This window comes from Gymnoscopelus microlampas, assembly GCF_963454915.1.
Source record: "Gymnoscopelus microlampas genome assembly, chromosome: 2".
Classification (NCBI taxonomy): Eukaryota; Metazoa; Chordata; class Actinopteri; order Myctophiformes; family Myctophidae; genus Gymnoscopelus; species Gymnoscopelus microlampas.
In genome coordinates this window covers 59,853,451-59,878,363 of record NC_139939.1, presented here as the reverse complement: position 1 = coordinate 59,878,363, position 24,913 = coordinate 59,853,451, and the positions used below count along the sequence as shown (strand labels likewise).

The following is a 24,913-nucleotide window of genomic DNA, read 5'->3' as shown; positions in this document are numbered from 1 at the left end:
GAGCTGAGAAGTAAAGATAGTTGGATGTGAGGGGGGAAAAAAACACAGTACGGCTATATGCATGTGAGGTGTGGTCATGAACGGTAATGCTGTCTTTGGGAGAGATGTGAGAAATAATGTGCAGTGTGTTTGGGAGAGATGGGAGAAATGATGTGCTGTGGTGTTGGTGGTATGTGCAGCTGGGCAGGCAAATGTAGATAGGGGTGTGGGTGGAGAGAGTAGTACATGCAGGCGTTGCATGTTGGTGTGTATGTATGTGTGGTGTGCTTTTTGCCGAGGGGGAAGCAGTGTATTAGTTATAGGGCATGTGTGAAATGACTCTGCTGTCATGTGGAATGTGAAGTGCATGGAAGTGCAGAGGAGGGGCAACTGAGGAGTAGAGATAAGGGCAAATAGGGCTGTGTGTTGCAGACAGAACATGCACACACACACACACGCAATGCACAGGGAGACACATACCCAGACTGTGTGCATGTATGTGGTGTGTGAGTATAGGGTGTATGACAGTGCAGTGGAGAGAATGTGTGCAAGAGTGGAGAAGAGCATAAGTCATTACCTTGTTTGGGAGACAGCTGCAAGGAAGGTTGTGCTGTGGCTGCAGCCTGGCGCAAAAGTCTCAAGGAGCGTCTCGGTGTGTTGGGCTGCGGTTGGTGCTGCTGGCAGCGTGTGTTCTTTGCGAGGAGTTGAGCTGAGAAGTGAAGACAGTTGGCTATGAAGTAGTGTGAGGAGCAATTATGCAGTGTGGATGAGAGGTGCGTGAATTGGCAGTAAGGCAGTCTGTGTGATGTAAGTGATAGATATTGGGGGCTGGTGTACTAGGTAGCTAGTGTTCAGTGTGAAGATGTACATAGGAATGTGGGGTGGAGACTGAAAGAATTGCACACACATGTATGTTGCGGTGTATATAGTGTGTGGTGCTGTTTGTGGAGGTGAAGCAATGTGAAGGTGAAAGGCAATGAGGGCAAAGAGTGTGGCGAGGGGTGTGATGTGAAGGCCAATGCAACAGCAGAGGACGTCCACCTGAGGACAACAGATGTGCGCAAGGACGTCTGTGTCGTGCAGACAATAGAGTGAAACACAGACACTCAGACACAGACACACACACACACACACACCCACACACACACACACACAGACACTGCCACACAGACAGACACACACACACACACACACACACACACACACACACACACACACACACACACACACACACACACACACACACACACACAGGCTGTAGTTGTGTGTGCATGGTGGTGATGTGAAAGAGTAGGTAGTACATGGATGACAGTGGACTGCATGAGTGGAAGTAATGAGAATTGCATTAGGCAGTACCTTGCTCGTGAGGCAGCTGCAAGGAAGGGCCTGCTGTGTCTGCAGCGTGCTCCGGTGTGTGGTGACTGTGTTGATGGTGTTGTTGTTCTGTGCCAGTAGGCAGGTGTGTGCTGAGGCGATTGGGTTGGTGGTCTGCACCTAATAATGGAAGACAGTTGAGGTGGATATATTTGTTGCATTGGAAAGGCAAGTAAAGGCATCAATGAGCAATGTGTTTTTGACACGGTAGGTGTACTGTGGAAGAGAAGTAGGTGAGGGTGATGTGGTGAGGATGTGAAATAAAGAGGTCCCTGAAGTGAAGAGAATGTGTTGGAGGTCAATGTAATAGCATGAGTCATCACCTGTGGCATGGGGCTGGGTGAATGTGCGTGTCCGTGTGTCTGGCGGCTGTTGCTGGTCGTGCGGGTGTGTGTCCTTTGCGAGGATTTGAGCTGGGAAGTGAAGATAGTTAGAGATGAGGTAGTGGAATGAGCAGTAATGGCATGTGGATGTGATTATTGCAAGGACGGCTGCGTGTTGCAGACGATAAAGGGTCACGCACATAGACAGACACACAGACTGGCAGTGTTCCTCTGTGTGCATGTTGGTGATGTGAGGGAAAAGGTTGTACATATGCTTTTGCGAAGAGAATGGCTGGAAGTTTGGGAATGCAGTAAAGTCTACCTTGGCTGTCAGGCAGCTGCAATGAAGGGGTGTGAAGCTGGCGTTGTGGTGTGGCATCATGACCGGCATCTGAGAAGTGATGTGGCATGTACAGTATATGAGGTACACATTGGATGAAAGCAGAGCATATGTTGGTGATGAGAGATTATAGGTGGGAAATAATGTAGAGTGGAAAGACTGCATGGAAGGGATGAGGACAACAGAAGTCATTACCTTGGCTGTCAGGCTGCTGCGGTGAAGGTGTGGGAGGTAGGGCTGGTGGAGTGATGTTGTGCTTGTCAGCTGAGAAGTGAGGTATGCATGTTAATAGGTGTTGAATAGGATTGACTGCATGTGTGGTGACACACACACATATGTATGCATAGTGGCTGTGGCATGATGTGTAATGCTATGCGCAAGGGAAGAGCTAAGGACATGCAATGGAGGGGACTGCATAGTGAAAGAGACGTACAGAGAAGGTGGTGAAATGGAAGTACTGCATTACCTGATGTGTGTGGCAAGTGTGGCCGCTTGCGTCGTCTAGCCAATGCAGGCCTTTTCCTTTTCATGACTGCCAGACAATGTGACGGTCCCAAGCAGGAGTGGGGTGGTTGTAGGTAAACTGTGAAGTAGGGAACATTGTGAGGCAGTGTAAGTGTGGTGTGACACCTTGTGAGGGCAAATGAAAATGTAATAACAGTGTGTACAATACAGCTGCGTTCCTCATAGACATGCTGTGCAAAGTGCTGTGGCCAGCGAGAAGCAGCAAAAGGCACAATAGGATTGACAACGTAAAAGAGGGCCGAAGAAAACAATGTCTTGAAAGTAATGGGTCCAAGACAACATAACAGGCAGTGAGGCAAAGAGTGAAGAGATGAATTAGAACATAGAGAGTGGGAAGAGAGGAATGGAACTGAGTGCTGAGTGAAGGAAGAAGTGTCGGCGTGTGCTTAGAAACACACGTGCAGTAAGTGGGGCCACAGACAGCGTGTGAGGTGATGGGTGTGTATGGCGTTGTTGTGATTCAGTTAGATGGAGACATGGTGGCAGTTGTGGTGCGCAACGGCTCCTTAGTATAGTTTTGTGTGTGAAGAAGTTGTATTGAATGATGTACTGCCTTGGCATGAGATGACATTACATTGTTGGTATGTGAAGGCGTGATAGCATGTGAAACATTTGTAGTGGCAGTGTGTTAAAGAGCAGTGTGCTGAGGTGGTTTGTAAACATGTTATGGCATTAATGTTAGCAGTCATGAAATACAGGACTAGTCAAGGTGGACAAATGTCCGTCTTGTGACATGATGTCATCAATAGATACAATTTTGGTTTGATAAAAATGGTTTGATTTGATTGAAAATCAGACATTTATCTATGCTAGTATGGATAGCTGACTCCATTCATATTTGTTGAATGATTTTTGATTCTCTTTGTTTTATTTCCTGAAAAGCAAAGTCTTAACATTTTATTTACTTGTCTCTCAATCCATATTTTTTTCTTTTACGTCAAAATTTTATATACAGTCAATATATTTTAACCGTTCAAGCCAGTTGTCACAACACTAATTCGAATACTATATTGGATTATTACTGTGTTACCGATGCAAAATGGAAACAATACCTCTGCAGAGTAGGCAGGCAAATGCCTGTTTGGCAACCGGTGCCTGTGGTTCCACCAGCTCCTGGGTAGCAGACACTACACCTTGAATTTTCTGTGTGACCTCTTGCAGGCCTTGAGCTCCATCTATTCTAGAAGGTCGCCCACATGCTGCCTCAGGGACTGCAGTTCGGACGGCTCAGTTCTGGAACTGAGACATTTCACAAATCATTCGCAGATCAAGTTTAAGCTTTGAGAACAAACATTCTGGAGTGAAAAACAGGTGAAGCAGGATTATAGTGCATACTTAAGCACTTGACAGATTTAATGCTGCTGTGAAAAAACTGAAAATACAATCTTAGGCCTACTGCATGCCGGGTGCAATACGTTAGTCCGACAGCGCATTCCTCCGACAGCGCAGCTCCGACATTAAACAGTAAACCCGAACCAAACCCGCACCCTAACCCTAACCGCACGCGGATGCCACATAGTCGGAGAAAAGGTCTGTCGGATTAACGCATGCCTCCCCTGCATGCCTTATGGTTTAAGTTGCATTGTTGCCCTAATTGCACCATCAGTTTGTAAGCAAGGAAAATAAATGATATTGGCACATATTGGCACATACTTTATGCTGCTGTGAAAAACTGAAAATACAATCTTAGTGCTACTGCATTCCTTATGGTTTAAGTTGCATTGCACAGCCATTGATTGATTGATTGATGTACTTTAATTTAGTAAGACATGAGAACAGTACATGACAGTACATAACAGTACATGGAAGTACAAATTCGCAATACAAGGTCTACTAAACTGGATAGCTCATTAAGCACTTAGCTTGTTTAAGATGAGATCCCCATGCACACAAATCATGATGACATATAAGAGACAGACAGATATACACACTACTATACAGAATGTCATACAATCAGTTTACAGGTTACTGGTATGAAGGGTGAAAAATATGTACAAAAGAAGAGAGAGAGAGGGGGGGGGGGGGTAGGTTAGGTTAGGACATGGGGTAGGTTAGGACTTGGACAGGGGCCATTTTTGAATTGCCGCCTCCTGAAGGTGTATCTTTAGGGCATTTTTGAAAGTGAGTAGGGTTTTACACTCCTTTACTCCTTTTGGTAGGGCATTCCACATTTTAGATGAATAGCATGAGAACGAGTTCATTCCCTTTGTTGTGCCAAATCTGGGTTGAACATGGTTTGTGGAGCTGCCTCTGGTGTTATGATCATGGACTTGATTAACATTTTGGAAGTATTTTGACAAATACAGGGGGATCCCAATGTTGTGGTGTATCTTGAAGACCATCAGTTTGTAAGCAAGAAATATCCCTGATATTAGACATAGAGGAACAATTTCTCTTATTGATGGAGTGATTCAAATTCAACAGCTAAAAACTCACTCAACAGTAGCTCTCACTCTCGATAAAGCAACTGTTAATTAAAAAAATAAATAAAGATATTTTGTTTTACAATACCCGACTCTGTCTTTCGCACCACTACCTGAAGGCCGTTTCATCCACAGCCAGCACCTTCCTGGCATTTTTGCTTCCAGTAGCTGGACCCTACATTGAGAATAATGCAGAGTCAAGCTAGCACATTTAAGAAGGTGCTCATTTACTAATGACACTAATTTCAGATCATTTTAATTACAACATTCAGCAATGCATATATGAGCACAAATTACATGAGGATTAACCTGTAAAACAAACAATAGTTAAGTAAGCCAAGCTAAGACAACATGTAGTCTACACTGCAGTGAATCATGTTGTCTAGCGACAGACCAAAGTGAGACTTATGCACTTGACAGACTTTATGCTGCTGTGAGAAACATGGGATTAAACTAACGCATTAAAGTAACTGTTTTCCTGTTCTCTGTTATACATTATAGTTCCTAAGTACAGTAACCAGGTTAAAGTTACTAAAGTTTAAAAAATGGCACTACTCGGGTGAGGCCTTCACTGAAATCTGTCATGCACGTCCCAGCACAGTGATTCAAATTCAACAGCTAAGAAGTATCACAGTAGCTCTCACTCTCGATAAAGCATATGTTAATTCCAAATATTAACACCTCAGTCTACAGTCTTTCTATGCTTATGTGTTCACTAATGATTATTTGTCCTAGTGTCTATGCTGACCTGGTCTTGGCTAGACACCTGTCACTCCCCTTCTCAGCTCATGTGTGATTAGAGCCTGACACTATAAAGAGGAGCTGTAGCCAGCTCTCGGCTATTCCCCCCCCAGCACCCCAGCAGAGCACAAGAGTTTATTGGTTCCCTTGACTATTTGTACTTTCTTTATTTCAGTTACGATGGGCTGATTGTAAGTGTTTTTGATGTTTGGTATGATTTTTGTTATTGGTTACTTTGTACTTTGTGTTTTGGTAGTTCATGGGAGTCTGGTGAAAGGACACAATTGTAACTTTAATTAGAAATATAAATAAAGATTATTTATTTAACTGCTGTCCCTTCAGACTCAGTGATTTCATTTCCCATAGAGTGTGAGGACGTAGTCTTCTTCGTTTGCCACCTTCACCTTCTCGACGATGACAGGGAGTACTGCTTCTGCTTCGACAAAAGGACCCGCAGATTAACATGTATTTGTCCACAGACCCCCATCTGATAAGATTTGGTTTTAAATATACTTATTTTCAGGTTTGTGTGTGATTGTGTGCTAACAATGTGTGTTAACATAATTTATACACTAGTCTTGACTTTCTGTTCTGATTCAGATTACACAAAGTAGGTATACCACCTGTTTGATGAATGTAACCGATATAGGGTGATGAGTTAAACAAAGGGGCTTTGAGGAATGTTCAGGATGATCTTATACAAGACCATAGATGTAATATAGTTGGATGATATAGTATGATGGATGATAAGATGGCGGACAAGTTTCAAATAACTTGATCATTGAGAGACAAATCCTTTAAGGTGTGCATCTTTTTTGGAAGCATATATTCATTCTGTAGATTTATTATTCACTGTAACACCTAATACAAGGGCACAGAAATGTGGCAGTCATAGGGGTCTTAAACGTTTTCAGGCCAGGGACCCCCGTTGGGGGGTGGTACAGCATATATTGTATAATGCAGGGGTCTTCAACGTTTTCAGGCCAAGGACCCCCTAGCTGAGAGAGAGAGATGAAGCAGGGACCCCCTCTATATTGTATAGAATGGTGTTTCAGATATACTTTTGCTGCTCTTTTCTCCCTCTACACCTATAACTCTTTGCCAAAAATAGCCGATCTACAAGCTCACAACGCCTCGCACTGCGAGGCGTTGTGAGCTTGTAGATCTGCTATTTTTGGCTAAAGTTCTCCTCAGAAAAGGGATGCTAGGGTTCAAGTGGTTAATATAAAAGAAGAAAAATCATATCACACAAAGATTTGGCGGACCCCTGTAGTAACTCTGAGGACCCCCTAGGGGTCCCGGACCCCCTGTTGAAGATCCCTGGTATAATGTATAACATTGTGTTTCATATGTATAGACATACGTACCATGTTGTGCATTCAAGCTATTCAAATAATAGATTAATATATTCATTCATATCCACTGCCATTAGTAAACATACTTTACTAACTGAGAAGAATGTAATACTATCAACAATCTACCACACTTTAAGTATATTTTGATGCCGATACTTTTGTACTTTTACTCAAGTACATTTTCATTACCAGACTTGTACTTGTAACAGAGTGTTTCTACAATTGCAGTATTGATATAATTGATTCATTGATATTCATTGTTAAATAAATATTACAATGTATGTCTATTATTATTATTATTATTATTATTATTATTATTATTATTATTATTGCTGTTATATATTTCGCTAACTTCTTCTCATTAACTTTTAAATTAGTGAAATGACGTTTGCATTGAAAACAAATGTATCTATTTTTGGTTCGTGCGCATGTGCGTACTTGTAATAGTGTGTGTGTGTGTGTGTGTGTGTGTGTGTGTGTGTGTGTGTGCGTGTGTGTGCGTGTGCGTGTGCGTGTGCGTGTGCGTGTGTGTGTGTGTGTGTGTGTGTGTGTATGTGTGTGTGTGTGTGCGTGCGTGCGTGTGTGTGTGTGTGTTTGTGTGTGTTTGTGTGTGCACGTCATAGAGTTGTTTGGGTGCGTGCGTGTAACAGCGTGTGTGTGGGCGGGGGGGGGGGGGCTGTGCTTGCGTACACGCGAGAGGGCATTCCCGGGGATGCCCTCTCGCATGTACGCATGTCTGCTTGTCAGACCAATCACAGCCCTTGCTGTTTTGTCCCGCCCCTTAAATTCAACGCTCCTGGCCGCTGCTCGCCTTGACTCTTTCACTTCTCAAGTTTTACTGCGGATGCTAGGTCGCTCGATACTAGGTCTCTCCGGTCGATGATAGATTACTATTGGAAACTGTTCTACTTGATTTCGGTTCATATATCACTGATCTACTTTCATTTCGTTGTCTTTTGTCTGAGGTGAGTAATATTACTTGATATATACTTTTTTCCCGCCTTTATTACTTTATTTTTTATTTTTCACGCCTTTTTTGGACTACATGAACGTTCAGATTTCAAACACAGTTTTTCCCCATGGCCACGGATGTTGTAATTATGTACGGGCCCTCAGAAGTAGCCGTATCTTCCGTATTGTTCAATAAAAACGCATCTTAATCCGATCGGTGGCCATTTGCTCATAGTTGGCACACTCTATCAGAGTGCAGTACACCTACCAACCGATGGGTAATGCAGTTGAAAGCATGGCGGACATGCTGAGAAAATGGCCACCGATCGGATTAAAATGCTTTTTATTGAACAATACTGAAGATACGGCTACTTCTGAGGGCTCGAACAGAATTGTCACATCCGTGGCCATGAGGTAAGAACTTTATATTTGAAATTTGAACGTTTATGTACATGTACGGGCCTTAAATGAATTAAGTACAAACGCCAGGTTACGTTTGTTTCAGGCCCCAGGACTCTGGGTTTGTTTTCATAAACTTATGTCACAATCGACCTGTCCATAACAATTCATTATACAACGCAGAATGCAGCTTTTAATCAACATTGCATTTGTTATATCTTGTCTGTTAAAATTGAGCTTGTAGATCTGCTAAAACTAACTTTAAGCAGCCTCTGAAACTGGGTTAGACATAGTACAGGAGACAGAACAATTATATTTTATATGTTGGTGGACTTTACTGAGACAATGGCAAACAACGTGGCTTTGACTCAGTATAGATCATTGGTTCTCAAAGTGGGGTCCGGGGACCCCCAGGGGTACTTGAGGGGGTTCCAGGGGGTCCCCAGCTAAATGATGGATAGGAACCAAAAAAATGGACCCATATGGGTCTGTAACTCTGAGAGTGTAAAATGGAACCAAATGGACCCGTTAGGGTCCATTTGGTTCCATTTGTCACACTCTCAGAGTTAAATTAACATTGATTATACAATATAATATATATTGTATATTAGGGTTAGGGTTAGCAATTCATATATAATATGAATTGCTGTTGTAATGTGACTGTTTTACTAGCAGTAAATAGACATTCATTTGACGCACTGTTTGGTTCAACAAGTGTTTATCTGCACCGAGCATTGTACTGGGTTGACTAATGTTAGAGGACGCCGTGGCTTTGCGGTTGTTTTCATTAACCTGGTTGCTTGTTTCTCTGAACCTGGCCAAAAATAACTGATCTACATGCTAACACGTCGCATCACGACACATTGTTAGAAACTCGTTGCAGAACTATGTCTTTGTCATTAAAAAGTAATTGGTTACAGAAGTGGTTCTCAAACTTTTTCATGTCAAGGACCCCCAAATTGACACTTATTAGCCCGTGGACCCCCATTTGAAAAGATAAGCCAGGGACTCCCCATAAGAGAAGATTTTTACGGCTCTAGCAGTGTTTCTCAACCATTTTAATTTTAAGGACCCCCAGTTTGACATGCATTAGGCTACGGACCCCCATTTAATGGCATCTCTATCTCTGGGACCTTAATTCATATTGTAAAATCAATGTTAATTTAACTCTGAGAGTGTACAAATGGAACCAAATGGACCCGTTAGGGTCCATTTGGTTCCATTTGTACACTCTCAGAGTTACAGACCCATAAGGGTCCATTTGGTTCCTATCCATCATTTAGCTGGGGACCCCCTGGAACCCCCTCAAGTACCCCTGGGGGTCCCCGGACCCCACTTTGAGAACCAATGGGTTACAGAATTGCCTACTGAGAATAGTAACTCTTTGGAATATTCTTACATGAACTAAATTGAAACCTCATTGCGATTCCTTTCTTGTCCTGTGAATGAATAGTTTTCTTTCCACCATTTCTCTTTTAGCCGCCTCGTCGCCCCGACCCTTCAGACGATCGCTACGTAATGACCAAGCATGCAGCCATTTATCCCTCAGAGGATGAACTCCAAGCTATCCAGAAGATTGTGTCCATCACAGAACGTGCCCTCAGACTGGTGTCGGACATCATCACTGACCAGGACAAAGACAAGGGCAAGGAAGAGGACAAGGAGAAGGAGAAGAAAGAAATCGCTAAAGACAGGTGAGGCATCTGAGAGAGCTCAACATCTCTTTGTCTCCTCGTGTTTCTGTGTTTAAACTTCAATTATCTCTAGCAAAGAAGAGATTACCTATTTGGGTTGTATTCTCGACAAATACCTGTCAGGTGAAAGCATGGGGACAAAGGTGGTCAAAATAGTAAACCAGAGAACCAAATTTATGGGCAGAGTTTCCTCTTTTGTCAACCCACAGGCCCTCAGGACCCTCTCAGGGGCCCTGATTCAACCACATTTTGACTATGCTAGCACCTCCTGGTACTCCAACACCTCAGTGTCACTGAAGACTAAGCTTCAAACCTCCCAAAGCAAACTGATTCGGCTACTCCTCGGATTGGGGCCCATGACCCACCTTTCTCCCACCCATTTTGCCAGCCTAGGCTGGCTCAGGGTGGAAGACAGGGTTAAACAACTAAAAATGGGAATGGCCTTCAAAATTGTAAATGAAAATTTGCCCGATATGCCCCCTATTCCCGCGTATCTGAGTAAATACATCCAAAAGGTTAGTGACACCCACAGTCACAATACCAGAGGGAGCATTAACAACAATTTGGTACCACCCACCCATAAAACAAACATGGGCAAATTCTCCTTCTACAGCACTGCCACCCAGGATTGGAATGGTCTAACCCCATCCCTCAAAAAATGCAGTTGGCTGGGCTCATTTAAAAGAGCCTTAAAAAAATCACCTTTCAGGAGGCCAAAAGAGGAGGTAGTACCATTTTCCTGTTAGACAGCCGACCCCCCCCCCCCCGTTCTTGTACATATCTTTCCCCCCTTTTTTTATTTCTTTTGTTGTACATAGTGTTTTATTTTATTTATTTATTTTTTGCTGTTTTATTTGTATTTTCTTTGTGTAATGATATTGAACTGTGATGCCACTATATATGTCTATGAATTGAATACCAAGGCCCTCATTGGAAACAAGTCCGCAAGGACTTTTATGAACGGACCTGTTAGACAAAGTATTTTAAATGTAAATGTGGCGTTTTACATTTTTTGCCTAATAAAATATTCAATCAAATATTCAAAAGCATCAATAATATATCTGTCAATAATAAACTGTTTACAGGCATTGTAACCATAATAGTTACCATAATATATAATTGTATAATTATCACTAATAACTATAATTAACCTATATATAGAATCATAAAATATAACCATACTGTTATTACATATATAATCATAATAACAACAACTATAATAACAATAATTGATAGGACATTATACCAAATATATTGATGGTGTTGCTTACTGTAAAGGTACCAATAATACAATTGTGTTAATAAATGCTTTAAACTATATCTGCTCTGCTTTGTCTCTACTTATTATTCTTTTTACCATGTGTTTGAAAAGTGAATCTATATGTTTGGTAATGTATTTAGTCACATGTATTTAACATTTGCAATGAATACAGATGTGTGGTTTTTTTTTTTATTACTATTCACGATCAGAAGGGTTCTTCACTACTAAAGCTGAACAAAAAGTGAAACTTTGGAATGTAACCTCTCATTAATGCCTAAGCCCATACACATATGAACATAATACACAAAAGTTGTTTGTTTAACTGACAATCATTTTTGCCTTCTACAATCTGGTGTTTTAATTTATTTGACCAACTTATACACTTAACGGTTTGATCCATGCAAGAGTCAAAGCTTGTAATTGAAATTGTTGTCAGACTATAATCTCTGCCTGCTGGACAAAATGGACTTCAATCCCTCTACTGTGTGTAAAATTGTGAAGCAATCTACATGGACATTAGAGCTTATCCAAAACTCCTGCCTGGTGATGACAAGTCTGTCACAATGTAGGCTAAACAATAGTTTTTCATTGTGGTATTGACGTCATTCAGTAACATTGATGTGCCTGATATGCTGGGGTATCTATTTTACAATATACAAAATGGTATGGCTTCAACCCAGCTACTAGCCAGGTCAACAAGTATCGTAATGGTTCCACATGTATTATATGGTGAGACATTCCCAAGTACATTACAAGGTATTTAATATCTATTATCAGGCTGGGGGAAAATAGGTGCTGAATCTTATACTCACAAAACATGACATCATAATATAAGGAAAACGTGAAATGTCTTCTGAGTATTTACAACTTGTTTGCAAATGGCAGATATGCCATTTACTCTATATACACAGGGTATTGTCTCCTCTCAATATCTCAGATCAGAACAATAAGGTAAAAAAAAGGCAAGTTTGCTTTAACAATAATTTATTTTGAAATCTTCAACACCACTGGGGACTGGACTGTGAACTACTATGTGACGATGGATTCCTTGGACCCCCATGGCCGCAACCCAGAACTCTGCGTCGGTGCAACCACACTTTGCAATTGCCCTGAATTGTGAAAATTCTAGTTCAGTCTTATGCTAGATGTGCTCCTGTTTCTGCTCAACATTGTAACAGGGCCTTTTATTTATATGGTATATATTTTACCACGAATGTGGTACCTCATCAACCAAGACAGTTAATAATGGAAAATTATATTATTGAGCATTGGAACACACGTTTAATTTAATGTTTAATTTGTGATAATGATTGATGAAGAGCATAGAGTTAAAAAAAAATAAGGGACAGCACCCTCTATGTCTTGTCCGTCAGACTGCAGATGGACCCTTCAGATATCGTCCCAAATCTCACGAGAGTGTGTTGCTGGGATAGAGAAAAGTCAATAACAAAGTTGATTTCCTCCTCATTTGTGTCTCTAAAAAAAGCCATTTTCCTATGAAAATCTTGTACATATTGTGTGTCTTGTGACGATTGGGTCCAATATTTAGTTCAGTAACCATGGAGCTAAGGAATGGTTCAGAAGCTGTGTTCACGTTCACAAAATAAATATTGGAATTGGTCTATTTGTTCTATTTGATGCCTCTTTGTTATGCATCCTTTGGGAGGTTATATTTTTGTAACTGTCATTATTTGACTGTTCTCTTGGGATAAAAAAACTAAAACAAAACAAAACAATTAAACGTCAACGGTATAGTTTGAATTACCGGCTTGCTCCTCCGGATGCGAAACAAAACGTCTGGGGGGTGACAGATACATTTTTACACCCACCCTTTGTTATTGTGGTCCAAGTGAATACGATGATTAATTTTAATTGAAAGCCATGTGTAATAATTAAAAGTAACTTCTCCTACACTGTCTATGAATTGACCTTCCTTCACTCTGTGTCTTCCGGGTTGCAGTTGGAGGTTCTTCACCTGCTGTCTCCAGAACAGAAGGCCGAGCTGCTACTGAGGCCTGAGGTTGCAGGCCTGGACAACGGGACCCTCAGCCTGGTCTTCCACAGCTTGATGACCGGTGGTCCTGGGCCCACCCCCACCTCCACCCCCGGATACACATACACCTCACATAGCCCCTACTCACCACCATCACCACCACAGAATAGCTTCAGAGAGGTTGCATAGCTTTAAATATTATACATTTCTTTCATCCAATTAAACTTTTACCAGATTGTTGATGGTAATCTTCATAACCTTAAACAATATTATTTTGTTCTTTTTGAAACACTTGCAGGTGGTGAATGGGTTGATGGGAGCTTTCAGACCTGTTGGGAGCCTCGTCAGTGAGTTTGTGTCTCTCACACGTGAGGTACATACAGCGTACATACATATACTATATGCATATATGAGAAGCCAATTACTTGTTTTTATATGACAAGTTTATTATGATTATGCATATTACATCTGCTAACCTGACATGACCCTGACATTCCTATCTATCTGTTGCTCTCCAGAGAAATGTATCCGAGATCGGAAGCATGACTCTGACCCAGACCCTGCTGAACTGGACCCTAGCTGAGCTGGCTGGCATGTACACGCCACATAATACGTCCATAGCCCAACCAATGGAAGAGTTTGATGTGACAAATGTGGAGGATTGGTTCAACCATGTTGTAACGCCACTATTACAGAGATTCTTACCCCATGGGCAACTCCCTGACCAAATCAAGTATGCCTTCCACCAAGTGTTGTAAGTACAATTCATATTCTTTCATACAGTGAGTAGATGCATGTACAGTCCAGCGTCCATGTCTTTCCAATTATGTTGTGCAGGCTAGTCTTGACCAAAGTCCCAGATTTTCCTGGATGAGCCGAACTAGTTTAATTAAGAGTGCCGGTGGTGTTAGTGGACTTCTGTTTCCTTTCACATTCAACACAACACAACACAAAATAATGGAAATCAACAAAAGGGCAACGTTTATTTATGGATTAACTCAAAACGTTTCTTTGAATATTACATGAGAGATAGCAAATATTGAGTGAGTAATAACTGGAATTGTTGATTGTAACCTTAAACAAGTGACCCAAGCAAGGCAGGACACAACGATTACAAAAGGAAAGACAAACACAAGCCCTTTACTAAGATGTGAACACAGGGTAGGTGGCTGAACTTTGTGATAGTGAACCTAACAAGACAAAGGTCAACAATGTCCTGCTTTTGCAGTGATAACAAAGGTCAGCCTCTGGGCACCCTCTGGTGGCCATCCAGAAATATTGCAGGTTATGTCCTTTGTAAGTCCCTTGTTTAGTCCACTGTCCATTATCTATGAATATGATGCTGATTATTGTGCTTGCTTGTTGAACAGCTATTTGGACATGGGCAATGACACCACTGAGGTCCAGGACACTTGCAGCATCACCCTTGAAGAAAGATCATATGGCGTGAGAAGGCTTTATTAATTGTTTCTGAATTTCTTTAATTTAAATGTATTACACAAAGGATTCCAGATTCTATTCTAGATGTCGTCAGATAGGAAAGTCATGCCTGTACATCCATTATCCTTCTCCCCATCTCTTATCTATAATATTTTACAACTCCTTTCCCCCCTCGTTTTAGAACTTCAGTGAGCTTGCGTCCCGCTTGGCCGCTTCAGAGAAGTGTTTGCTCAGGTGGGGTCTCCATCCCTGACCCAGGAGAACCTAGAGGACCCAGACTTCATCAGGATGTGGTTCCAGATCAAACTGCTGCCTCTGCTGCCTACAGTTCCCATAAGCCTCCTCGACTGCCTCAGCTTTAAGAACTTCACCTGTCCTGTTTACCAAGCCCTGTGAGTTGTCCCGTTTATAAAGGGAATGCTATATTCTCTAGAACATAACTGTTTCCCAAACATTTTCAGCTTGAGACCTGAAAGATACATTTGGTGACTTCCTGGGACCTAAACTTTTAAGAAAAGTCATTATGAATTATAAAGTATGCATATTTAAAAAATGTATGTCTTAAAATCTTCTGAAAATCTTTTGTATTCCTTTTCCTTTTCTTTAATTTCTGAAAATCTGTTGATTTTTTTTTTTAAAGATTGTGGGACTTTGTTTATTTTTGAAAAAACAAAAAACAAGCAGGATATTTACTTTACCTTACTTTAATTCATAAAACCTGGTCTGTGACCCAAAAATGGGTCAAGAGTAAGACCCTACGTTTGGAAAACACTTATAGTCGAAATACACAAAATAGTCCCGGAATAATGATACATTTCTTTGCATTGCTGGGTCCAGAGTAAAAGATCTGAGTCATCATATGCGTCTCATGGATCCTGATCACAACCACAGCCCAGTGATGTACGAACACTTCATCCATTCCTTCTTGCTACATCACAACACGTCCGGTAAGTGAACCAAGTAGCCATAGCTAGAGACAAGCTCAGAGGACCATTTGTCTGCAGATGTACAGGAATTTCTGTTGCTTTCAGAGTACATTTTTGAGTAAAACATTACTCTATTCTAATGCTATACTATTATAGCCTACACTGACTTGTGTATTTATCTTCAGATCCTCAGTGTGTCTCCTCATCCAGCCATAGTGCAGAATGGCTGGAGGAGAACTTTGGATTCTTCTCCATGTTCGCCCCCATCACAGACTTCTATGACCTAAACCGTGACTTCTCTGGAGTGAGTGTGGATAATCTGAACATTTTTACTGAAAACATTGATTTGATTGTTTGTACTTGACACTACAATTTCAGTAACTTAATAACCTTTCAACCTGGCGTATATTTTGGGCATGTCATCACAGGATTGCAAGATTTTCAAAAACGTAATAGCTGATTTGCGAGTGTGACATTATAATTCGATTACGTATAAAATAGGGCTTCAGTGGTTAAATCTCATATCCTGCCCTCTCCTATTATGTCCTGTCTGTCTCTCTCTTGTCTTAAACGTGTCCTGACTCCGAAGCAGACTGCAGAGATGCTGCTAGTGCCTACTCCTCCAGAGAAAGACGTACATCATCCATGCAGTGTTTGACCATCTGACACAGTCTCAAGGAGACTTTCCTGAGTTCCTGCACCACCTGGTTCTGCTCGCCAGAGAGGTATCCTCATCTGTAGAGCAAAATAATAATAATAATACTAATTATAATTATCATTATTTTAATGGATATTTTATTTCTTAGGTTAAGCCACCCTGTGATGTCTACCAAGTCATGTGAGTGTGTTTTTTAAATCCATAGTTTTAAATGTGGATTTTAAATCCACATTTTAAACCCATAGTTTTTGGAACAGTTTCCAATGTTGATGTGTATTCTGTGGTAATAGTTGTTGTTTTTAAATATTACTTAATATGTTTGTATTGTGCCAGTGTGGAAAGTCTGTACGAGGCCATACCATATGTACTACCAGAGATAGAACCAGCCGTCTGGGCCAGCATAGATGACCTGAGACATTCTGCACCAGAGGGTTAGCTATACTCACACACTCGCACGCACGCATATGCACAAATGCCTCCCATCATGTACACAAGAGCCAGGACATTTAACTTTGTTTACTCTAGTCTACTACTCAAGAGAAGACTTAATTCATTGCCGTTTTCTAAACTTTTTCTGTGTTGATTTGGACATGTTGTTTGACAGCCAATTTCACTGTGAGATTTCATTTATACTCCTACTGCTATTGCTATTATGGCTCTCATTTTAAATCCTTTGATTTGATGATCTTTATAAATTGTCCAACCTGTCATCCACAGTGCCCAGTGACTCACTTCAATGGTAAGAGCACTTACATAAATAATATAACTCATAAATCAGCTACTTTTCCCTTAATTCATAATGGAGCCTTATTTGCTTTCATCTTGCCTTTAATTTAACAGGTAGTATGATCTGCAGTGGAGTTGACATGAAAGTCATTCGCCTGTATTGAGCATTTTCTATAATATATCAGTGTTGACCCTGTTGAAATATTTACTGGTTTATTAATTAATTTGTATTTATTTTCTACATCTATTTACAGCAATGAGTTGCAGAATTACTTGGACACATCTGGTCCCATGGATTTACCCTGAAATTTTACCCTTGAGCAATATGCATGTGCAGAGGTAATTATTTTGTTATTTATTTATTTATTCAGATCAAAATCGGATTCAATTAGCAAGGACATATGGACATATTCCTCAATCAGAGTAGATTTTAAGCACTACCTTTCTTATCTGGCTGAATAACCATTATGTCTCACAATACAAAATCAGGAGGTAAGACATGCATATGAAGTGTTACATGTGCTTGCTTTATTAATTTACTTTTCCTCCTCTTTCTCTCTCTCTCTCTCTCTCTCTCTCTCTCTCTCTCTCTCTCTCTCTCTCTCTCTCTCTCTCTCTCTCACACACTCACTCACTCACTCACTCACTCACACATACGGTAGTTAAAGAACTTTACAGCGAATCAGCTGGTGTCTCTTCTGTAATGTCATCTGCCTGGTATGAGCGGAGCGTCTAAAGTCACATGGAAGATGCTGCTCAGCAAGCTGTCCTTTGTCTTGGACCCAGCTTTGGATATAATTGCTAATAAGGTTTGTGGATAGACGTGTTTCAAAGTGCATCAACGGTGCAACATCTGAACACTTTTTTTCAGTTGAAAATCATCATCTTTTCAAGTTCCAAGTCTCATGTTTTTATGTGGTGAATGTGGATAGAAACAACTCAATGTCAAATGATCAATTCATCAATTAATGAATAATAAATATCCTTTTGGACAGAGCCTGTTGTGTTTCTGAGTGGCCACCAGAGGGCACCCAGAGGATGAACTTTGTTATCTCTTCATCAGTTTTAGGGAGAAACGTTAAGAATAACTCTCAATAATCAGCTGTTCAATTGCATCTTTCTCTTAGTCCCTGACCTTTACTGGTCCATCAGCCTCTGTGGTTCTGGATGTGATTGGAGAGATGAGAGTGTCAAAAATGACTGATGAACAGTTGAGGGACAGTGAGGTCATCAAGACGTGGTTCTCTGGACGTTTGAGAGGGTTCCTGTCATCTTCATCAGGAATGTTTCTATACTGCCTCAGCAACAGGAACCTCAACTGTCACACATACCAGCAAATGTAAGCACAGAGCTGGATAATCCTTTAACATTATATTACCCTGTCACAAATGTGTCACATCTGCTGTAACTCTATGTATTTTGTGTGTGTATTTTGGTCACTGTAACATAAAGTTACTCTCACAATCTTTATATTAAACATTTGTTTCTCTAGTCTAGACGGATAAATCATCCATTGTGAAGTTGAATATAAAGCAAGTATTTCTCATTCTGTGTGCTGTTGTTTGACCCACAGATTGCAGGAGTTTTGCCATCAGTTTGACAACATGACCTCAAAGCAGCAGCATTTGGTCCTGAATGAACTAATCCTCCCTTTCCTGTCCAAGCCACAGTCAGGTACTGACTACAATATCTCAATAACAGACTGTTTGGCTCTCATTTCCAAATTGTTTGAGTGGAATCGGTCTAATGTAAAACCCATTAACCCTTGAAATAGTATCCTAAAGTATTTAGTGTTTCCAGACCTCTTCATATTTGAATGCCTTAATGTTTCGTTCTGATCTGTCCCCTCCAGACCAAGCCTGTGTGTCCAACACACAGCGTGCGTCCAGCAGTGTTTACTGGTTGCAGAAAAACTTTGGCCGATTCTCAGTCCTTGTGTCTGTCAGAGAAATCCTGAATCTCAACCCGAGCTTCTCCCCTGTAAGACTTTAGAGCTGCTACTTTACAAAACATTGATTCATTATTAGAGCTATAAGAGATAATTACCTTGTTACTATCAAATAAAATCCAGTTGTGGTGATAATGCTTTCCTTTGTGTTATTTCTGTCCAGCTGGAGGCTGTAAAGCTCCTGTCTCCATAGCAGAGAGCAGAAATTGTGGTGTTGCCTCTTCTTGCTGAGAAAGACGTTGTCATCAACTCAGTGTTTGACTCCCTGACTGCATCTCCAACTGAGTTGGCTGAGTTTGTGTCCCACCTTGTTATGTTCTCTGTAAAGGTAAAAACTATAAAGTAATAATAATAGAAACAGTAACTATGCACATTTGTTTTTTAATGACAACCTCTTTTTCGTAATTTCTCAGGGACTCGTCATTCCAAATAATGTGAGTTCAAAGTTATCTATATCCTGGATATTGAAGACGTGGTTAATATTTCATTAAAGTGGTATTAACTTCAACTTGTTGGGTTTCAGTTTCACCAGACTGGACCAGGCCATGCCTACTGTTCCTTCAAGTGTAGCATCATTGATCTCATACAACAAGCTGGCTTTACTTCAGCAAGTTCCACCAGGTGAGATTGTCTATCTACATAACTTAAAGTGATGTTTCACTTTGCTGTTGTTCATATTTACGTGTAATTAGCAGTGGATGTTTTCTAATCGTGTTTGTTATTAACAAAAACTATGTGCAATTGTATTCTCCTAGGCTGCATCACATACAGTGGAGCCGTAAGTACCTGGAATTGTATTCAGAGTTTAAAGTCTAACCAGAATATTGACTGAATGTCTGCAAATTCACAACCATTTCACTCTTTTTCTTTCCCAAGTGCAACATTACTCAAGCAAATGGTAAGTGTATTGTGTTCTTGATTTCTTTTTTTTTATCAAACATTTATTCATTCTTTTGATTAATTATCATTATTTCATTTTATCTCATGTTTTCACAGAAACTGACATTTGTGTTGGAGTTAACACGTGAGTTCCTGAATCAAAAACCCATTATCATAATCTCACCTTTCTTTTATCTCACCTTTCTTTTTTTCCCTTTTCTTTATAAAGTAGTATTGTGTTGCAATGTAAGAAATGTTTGATCTTCTTTTCCATTCCTCTACCCTAGCACTGCACTACAGCTCCTCCTCAACAGTGGACAGATGAATGGACGTTTTTGCGACTATGGCATTGAAGAATACGCTTGTGCTTCAGTAAGCCACTAAAGTCTTTCAGATTTAACTCAACAGCACCTTTTCTAATCTTGACTTCTTTAAACGTTTCCTGAATTTCGTTCTGTTCTGCTCTGTCCATGATCTCCACCCAGGTGTCCATGTTGACAGCACAGGATCTGGCAGCAGTGATGAAGTGTAACCAGTCCCCCAGCTCCACTGGTTCCAGACCAGTCTGGAAGCTGTTCCTAGGTCCAAGGCCTCTGGGGTGTTGGATGCAGCTCTGGATCTTCTTGCCAACACGGTACATAAAGTGAGTTTTAACCAGACACTTAAATAAACTCAAATTTAACTTCTAAGTATTATGGTGAAGATACAGTACAGTATGACCAATCACAGAAAGGAATGAAAATGGCAGATGAAGTTAGATAACAAAAATACTTCATAAAGCATACCGTGCAGATTTACAAACAGTTACATGTACAGTTTATTGGTCTAATTAATCTTTATTTAAATGCACCAATACAAACAAAATATATATATTTTTAAATCAAGCAATTCGGTGAAAGATTTTCAAGATTTCTGTAAACTATGTGGCTGACTATGTTGACAATGGACAATGACGTAGTAACATTGGCATGGTCCTTCAAGATTTGAAATAAATCGCTCTAATATTATAGAGCGAGAATGCTTATTATTCCATTCTCCAAATGTCCTCTCATATAGTAATTCATATTTAAATGGAATATTGATCCATTCCTTGTCTTTCCCCTAGTCCATGACCATGACTGGTCCATCAGCGTCTGTTGTTCTGGATGTGATTGGAGAGATGAGAGTGTCGATTCTGACCGATGAACAGTTGAGGGACCCTAATGTCATCAGGAAGTGGTTCTCTGGACGTTTGAGAGGGTTCCTGTCATCTTCATCAGGAGGGTTTCTATACTGCCTCAGCAGTAGGAACCTCAGCTGTCACACATACCAGCAAATGTAAGTACTGACCTGGAGAGTTTTTACATCCTTATTTCACCCTTTCACTGAACTTTTACAACTATTGTAATTCTATCAACACTACAGTATATGCATGTATTTCACATTTAATATCCCTTAACGGCGTTGTTGAAAAGCTTAGGTACCCATAAAGTTAGGTCAAACTCACAATTATTTGAAAGGCTGTTTTTTCTCGACAGTAATAAGTCATCTATAGTGAAGTTGAATTGAAAGCAAGTATTTCTCATCCTGTTTTGTATTTGATTCACCGATTGCAGGAGTTTAGCCATCAGTTTGACAACATGACCTCACAGCAGCAGCATTTGGTCCTGATGGAACTAATCCTCCCTTTCCTGTCCCGACCACAGTCAGGTACTGACTACAATATCTCAATAACAATTGTGGATCCATTTTACAGTCTATTTCAGATTATATTTGAATGTAGTACTTTTACTGGAAATTCCATTGACACCTAGAATTTACAGTAGTATTTGATATTTCCAGACATCTTACTTTTGAATGCCTTAATGTTTCATCCTAACCTGTCCCCTCCAGACCGAGGCTGTGTGTCCAACAGCAGTGCTTACTGGTTACAGAACAACTTTGGGCCATTCTCAGTTCTTGTGTCTGTCAGAGAATTCCTGAACCTCAACCCAGGCTTCTCCCCTGTAAGCTACCACTGATTGATTATTATTGGCAAGAAAAATACACTATGTAGTATACTGTATACACATGCACGCAAGCATGCATACACGCACAGACAGATATATAATGTAGATAGATATACATATAGATACATGTATAAATATACCATAAAATAAATTCCAGGTGGTGATAATAATGATAATTCTTTATGTTATTTCTGTCCAGGTGGAAGCTGTAAGGCTCCTGTCTCCAAAGCAGAGTGCAGAACTTGTGGTGTTGCCTCTTGCTGAGAAAGACGTTGTCATCAACGCAGTGTTTGACTATCTGACTACTGAGTCTCCAAAGGAGTTGGCGGAGTTTGTGTCTCACCTTGTCATGTTCTCTGGAATGGTAAAAACTATAAAGTAAAGATAATTGACACTGTAACTGCACATATGGTTTGAAATTACAACCTCTGTTTTTCTTTTCTTTTTTCCAGGGAAACATATCCTGTTCATCATTCAACATAATGTAAGTTTGTATTTAATTATACTGTATTATTGTTTTTGAAGACAATGTACAGTAGAAAGAATTTCATTTATTGTTATTCACTGATTTATTCACTGATGTTAACCCCAACTTGTTGGGTTTCAGTTTCACCAGACTGGACCAGGCCATGCCTACTCTTCCTCTGAGTGTAGCATCATCCATCACATACAACAAGCTGGCTTTATTTCATCACGTTCCACCAGGTGAGATCTTCTATAAACATGACCTAAAGTGATGCTTCACTATGCTATTATTGATGTTTACATGCAATTAGCAATGGTCTTTATGTTGTTTGGTGTTTTTAATTACATTAAAAAATGTGTCTTTTCTTAGGCTGCATCATATACAGTGGAAAGGTAAGTAGGTAAGTAGGTAAATGTACTATAGTCATAAAACTTCATTCTATTGCAGTAAGTTGTAGCATAAACACAATTTCCATACATTCCAATTTCTGACTTTTTGCCAATTGTCAGATCAATACCATAATCCCTTGCTCGGCTCCAGCTGATTCAGAACGCTGCTGCCCGATTGCTAACTGGCACGCGTAGGAGAGAGCATATAACTCCCATCCTCGCCACTCTCCACTGGCTGCCCGTGCACTTTAGAATCCAGTTCAAGGTTCTGCTTTTTACTTTTAAAGCCTTAAATGGTCTCGCCCCTCCATACCTCTCTGAGCTCCTCCCCCCCCACTCTCCTGCCCGCTCCCTCAGGTCAGCTGACCAGATGCTGCTGGAGGTCCCGTGGGCGAACCGGAAGCTTAGAGGGGACAGAGCTTTTTCAGTCGCTGCCCCCAAGCTCTGGAACGATCTTCCCCTGCAGCTTAGGCAGGCCCCCTCTCTGGCCATTTTTAAATCCTTGCTTAAAACGCACTTTTATTCTTTGGCTTTTAACACAGCATGAGACCTCTTTTCCTGAACTAGCCCCCCTCCTTTTCTTGTTCTGTTTGTCTTTGTATTCTGTGTTTTTAATCTCTGTTTCTACTTCATTCCTCCTGACCGCCAGAGGCAGTGTTTTCAACACCTGGATATTCATCGCGCGCTCGCGCATAGGTCGAATATTAATACCAACAAAGTCACTCGTGACCTGTGTACGCGCACGTCACCTATATAGGTACGGTGTACACAGCGATCATCCTCTTTCATCTTTTCGCCTCCGGAGCGTAGGTCGATTAACTACTGCAGCTGCGCTTGGAGCCTTGCAACCAACGGTTGGAGCTACGGACTACGGTTCCGTCCTCCAGAGGCTGCGTAGCCTGCTTTATATATTGGATTACCCCGTTCATAGGGGCATCGGAAGGAACCGAAAAGAGAGAAAAAAGGACAAAGAAAAAGAAAGGACGCGTATAGGAGCAGCCCTGCAGCTGTGGCGGCTGCTTGCTAGCACTGGAGCTAACGACACTAGCATCGTGAGCTTTCCCCCTCCACTGTTGTTGTTTGTGACACGGAGTAGCGTGGAGCCATAGCCGTGCATTGGCGACGGTGAGTGTGTGTTTACAGAAATACGAATAAAGGAATAGTAAGATTAGCGTTGGGGGCGTTTCGCCCTGCCGCTTTTGAGGCCCAGTGTGTTATTATACCGTTAGCATTTAGCAGGAATAGAAATAAAAGAAAGCTGCCGCTTCTGAGGGACCGCGGTACGCGGCCCAGTGTATTAGTACACCGTCAGTAATTAGCATTGGGGGTGTCTCTCGCTCCGTTGTTGCTGGTCGCTGGACAGGAATAAAAATAAAATAAAAGAAAGCTGGCGCTTTTGAGGGACCGCGGTACGCGGCCCAGTGTATTAGCACACCGTTAGCAATTAGCATTGGGGGTGTCTCTCGCTCCACTGTTGCTGGTCGCTGGACAAAGGGAAAAAAAAGGAAGGAGGACTAGCGTTGAGGGTGTTTCTCGCCCTGCCGCTTGGATATATACCGCAAGCATTGGGGGTGTGTCTCGCCCCGCTGCTGCTGGTCGCTGGACAACAATAGAAATAAAATAATAATAAGGATTAGCGTTGGGAGTGTTTCGCTCTGCCGCTTTTGAGGGACCGCGGTGCGCGGCCCACTGTTATTATTATACCGTTAGCCTCCGTTGCTGCTTGGCGCTGGCAATGTACGCCATCTGTAACACGTGTTCGGCTGTTCTGGGATCAGAGGATGGCCATGACCTATGCCCACACTGTCTTGGCATTGGGCACCTGAGGCAAGCCTTGACAGAGGACGCTTGCACTAATTGCGGTACCATGTCTTTCACTGAGAGGGAAGAAAGGTTGGCTATGGCTGAGGAGGACACCCAGGTGCCTCCCTCAGGAATGCCGGTATTGAGCCCTGTAAGGGGTAGTTCTAAGCGCCAGCGCCTATGTACTGAGGCCTCAGGCGCCGAGAAGAGACGTAGGGAGGATCCGTTGTCTCGCAAAGTGGACACATTGACCTCTGAGTTTGCTCAAATTAAGGCTCTTCTTCTCAACCTGCAGCCTGTGGCTCCCCGCACTGATGCTGTGGCCCCGGCGT

At 41.4% G+C, this 24,913-nt stretch overlaps 3 protein-coding genes and 1 long non-coding RNA gene across 4 annotated transcripts; all 4 read left to right on the top strand.

Annotated features, from left to right (window-relative positions):
- Window positions 1–3,017: 3,017 nt before the first annotated feature.
- Window positions 3,018–16,335, top strand: LOC311056136 (uncharacterized protein; the record flags this gene model as incomplete). The annotated part of the gene is made up of 12 exons (XM_084072538.1): window positions 3,018–3,050; window positions 3,703–3,771; window positions 9,890–10,104; window positions 12,739–12,781; window positions 13,326–13,538; window positions 13,657–13,731; window positions 13,877–14,112; window positions 14,729–14,804; window positions 15,057–15,190; window positions 15,636–15,745; window positions 15,910–16,028; window positions 16,324–16,335. 12 exons carry the CDS (start codon window positions 3,018–3,020, stop codon window positions 16,333–16,335), a joined length of 1,335 nt encoding a protein of 444 aa, XP_083928664.1.
- A 30-nt stretch (window positions 16,336–16,365) lies between these two features.
- LOC311060451 lies at window positions 16,366–16,806 on the top strand. Its single transcript, XR_014602261.1, has 3 exons — window positions 16,366–16,449; window positions 16,531–16,562; window positions 16,716–16,806. It is a non-coding gene; the product is annotated as an uncharacterized lncRNA (long non-coding RNA).
- A 2,779-nt stretch (window positions 16,807–19,585) lies between these two features.
- On the top strand, window positions 19,586–20,582 carry LOC311056127 (uncharacterized protein; the record flags this gene model as incomplete). Its single annotated transcript, XM_084072522.1, has 6 exons — window positions 19,586–19,677; window positions 19,812–19,834; window positions 19,933–19,954; window positions 20,053–20,080; window positions 20,223–20,307; window positions 20,421–20,582. The coding sequence occupies exons 1-6, from the start codon at window positions 19,602–19,604 to the stop codon at window positions 20,580–20,582; spliced, it is 396 nt and encodes a 131-aa protein (XP_083928648.1). The 5' UTR covers window positions 19,586–19,601.
- Window positions 20,583–21,554: 972 nt separating this feature from the next.
- On the top strand, window positions 21,555–23,676 carry LOC311056119 (uncharacterized protein; the record flags this gene model as incomplete). The annotated part of the gene is made up of 6 exons (XM_084072512.1): window positions 21,555–21,624; window positions 21,808–21,920; window positions 22,123–22,287; window positions 22,759–22,781; window positions 23,136–23,249; window positions 23,589–23,676. The coding sequence occupies 6 exons, from the start codon at window positions 21,555–21,557 to the stop codon at window positions 23,674–23,676; spliced, it is 573 nt and encodes a 190-aa protein (XP_083928638.1).
- Window positions 23,677–24,913: the final 1,237 nt, after the last annotated feature.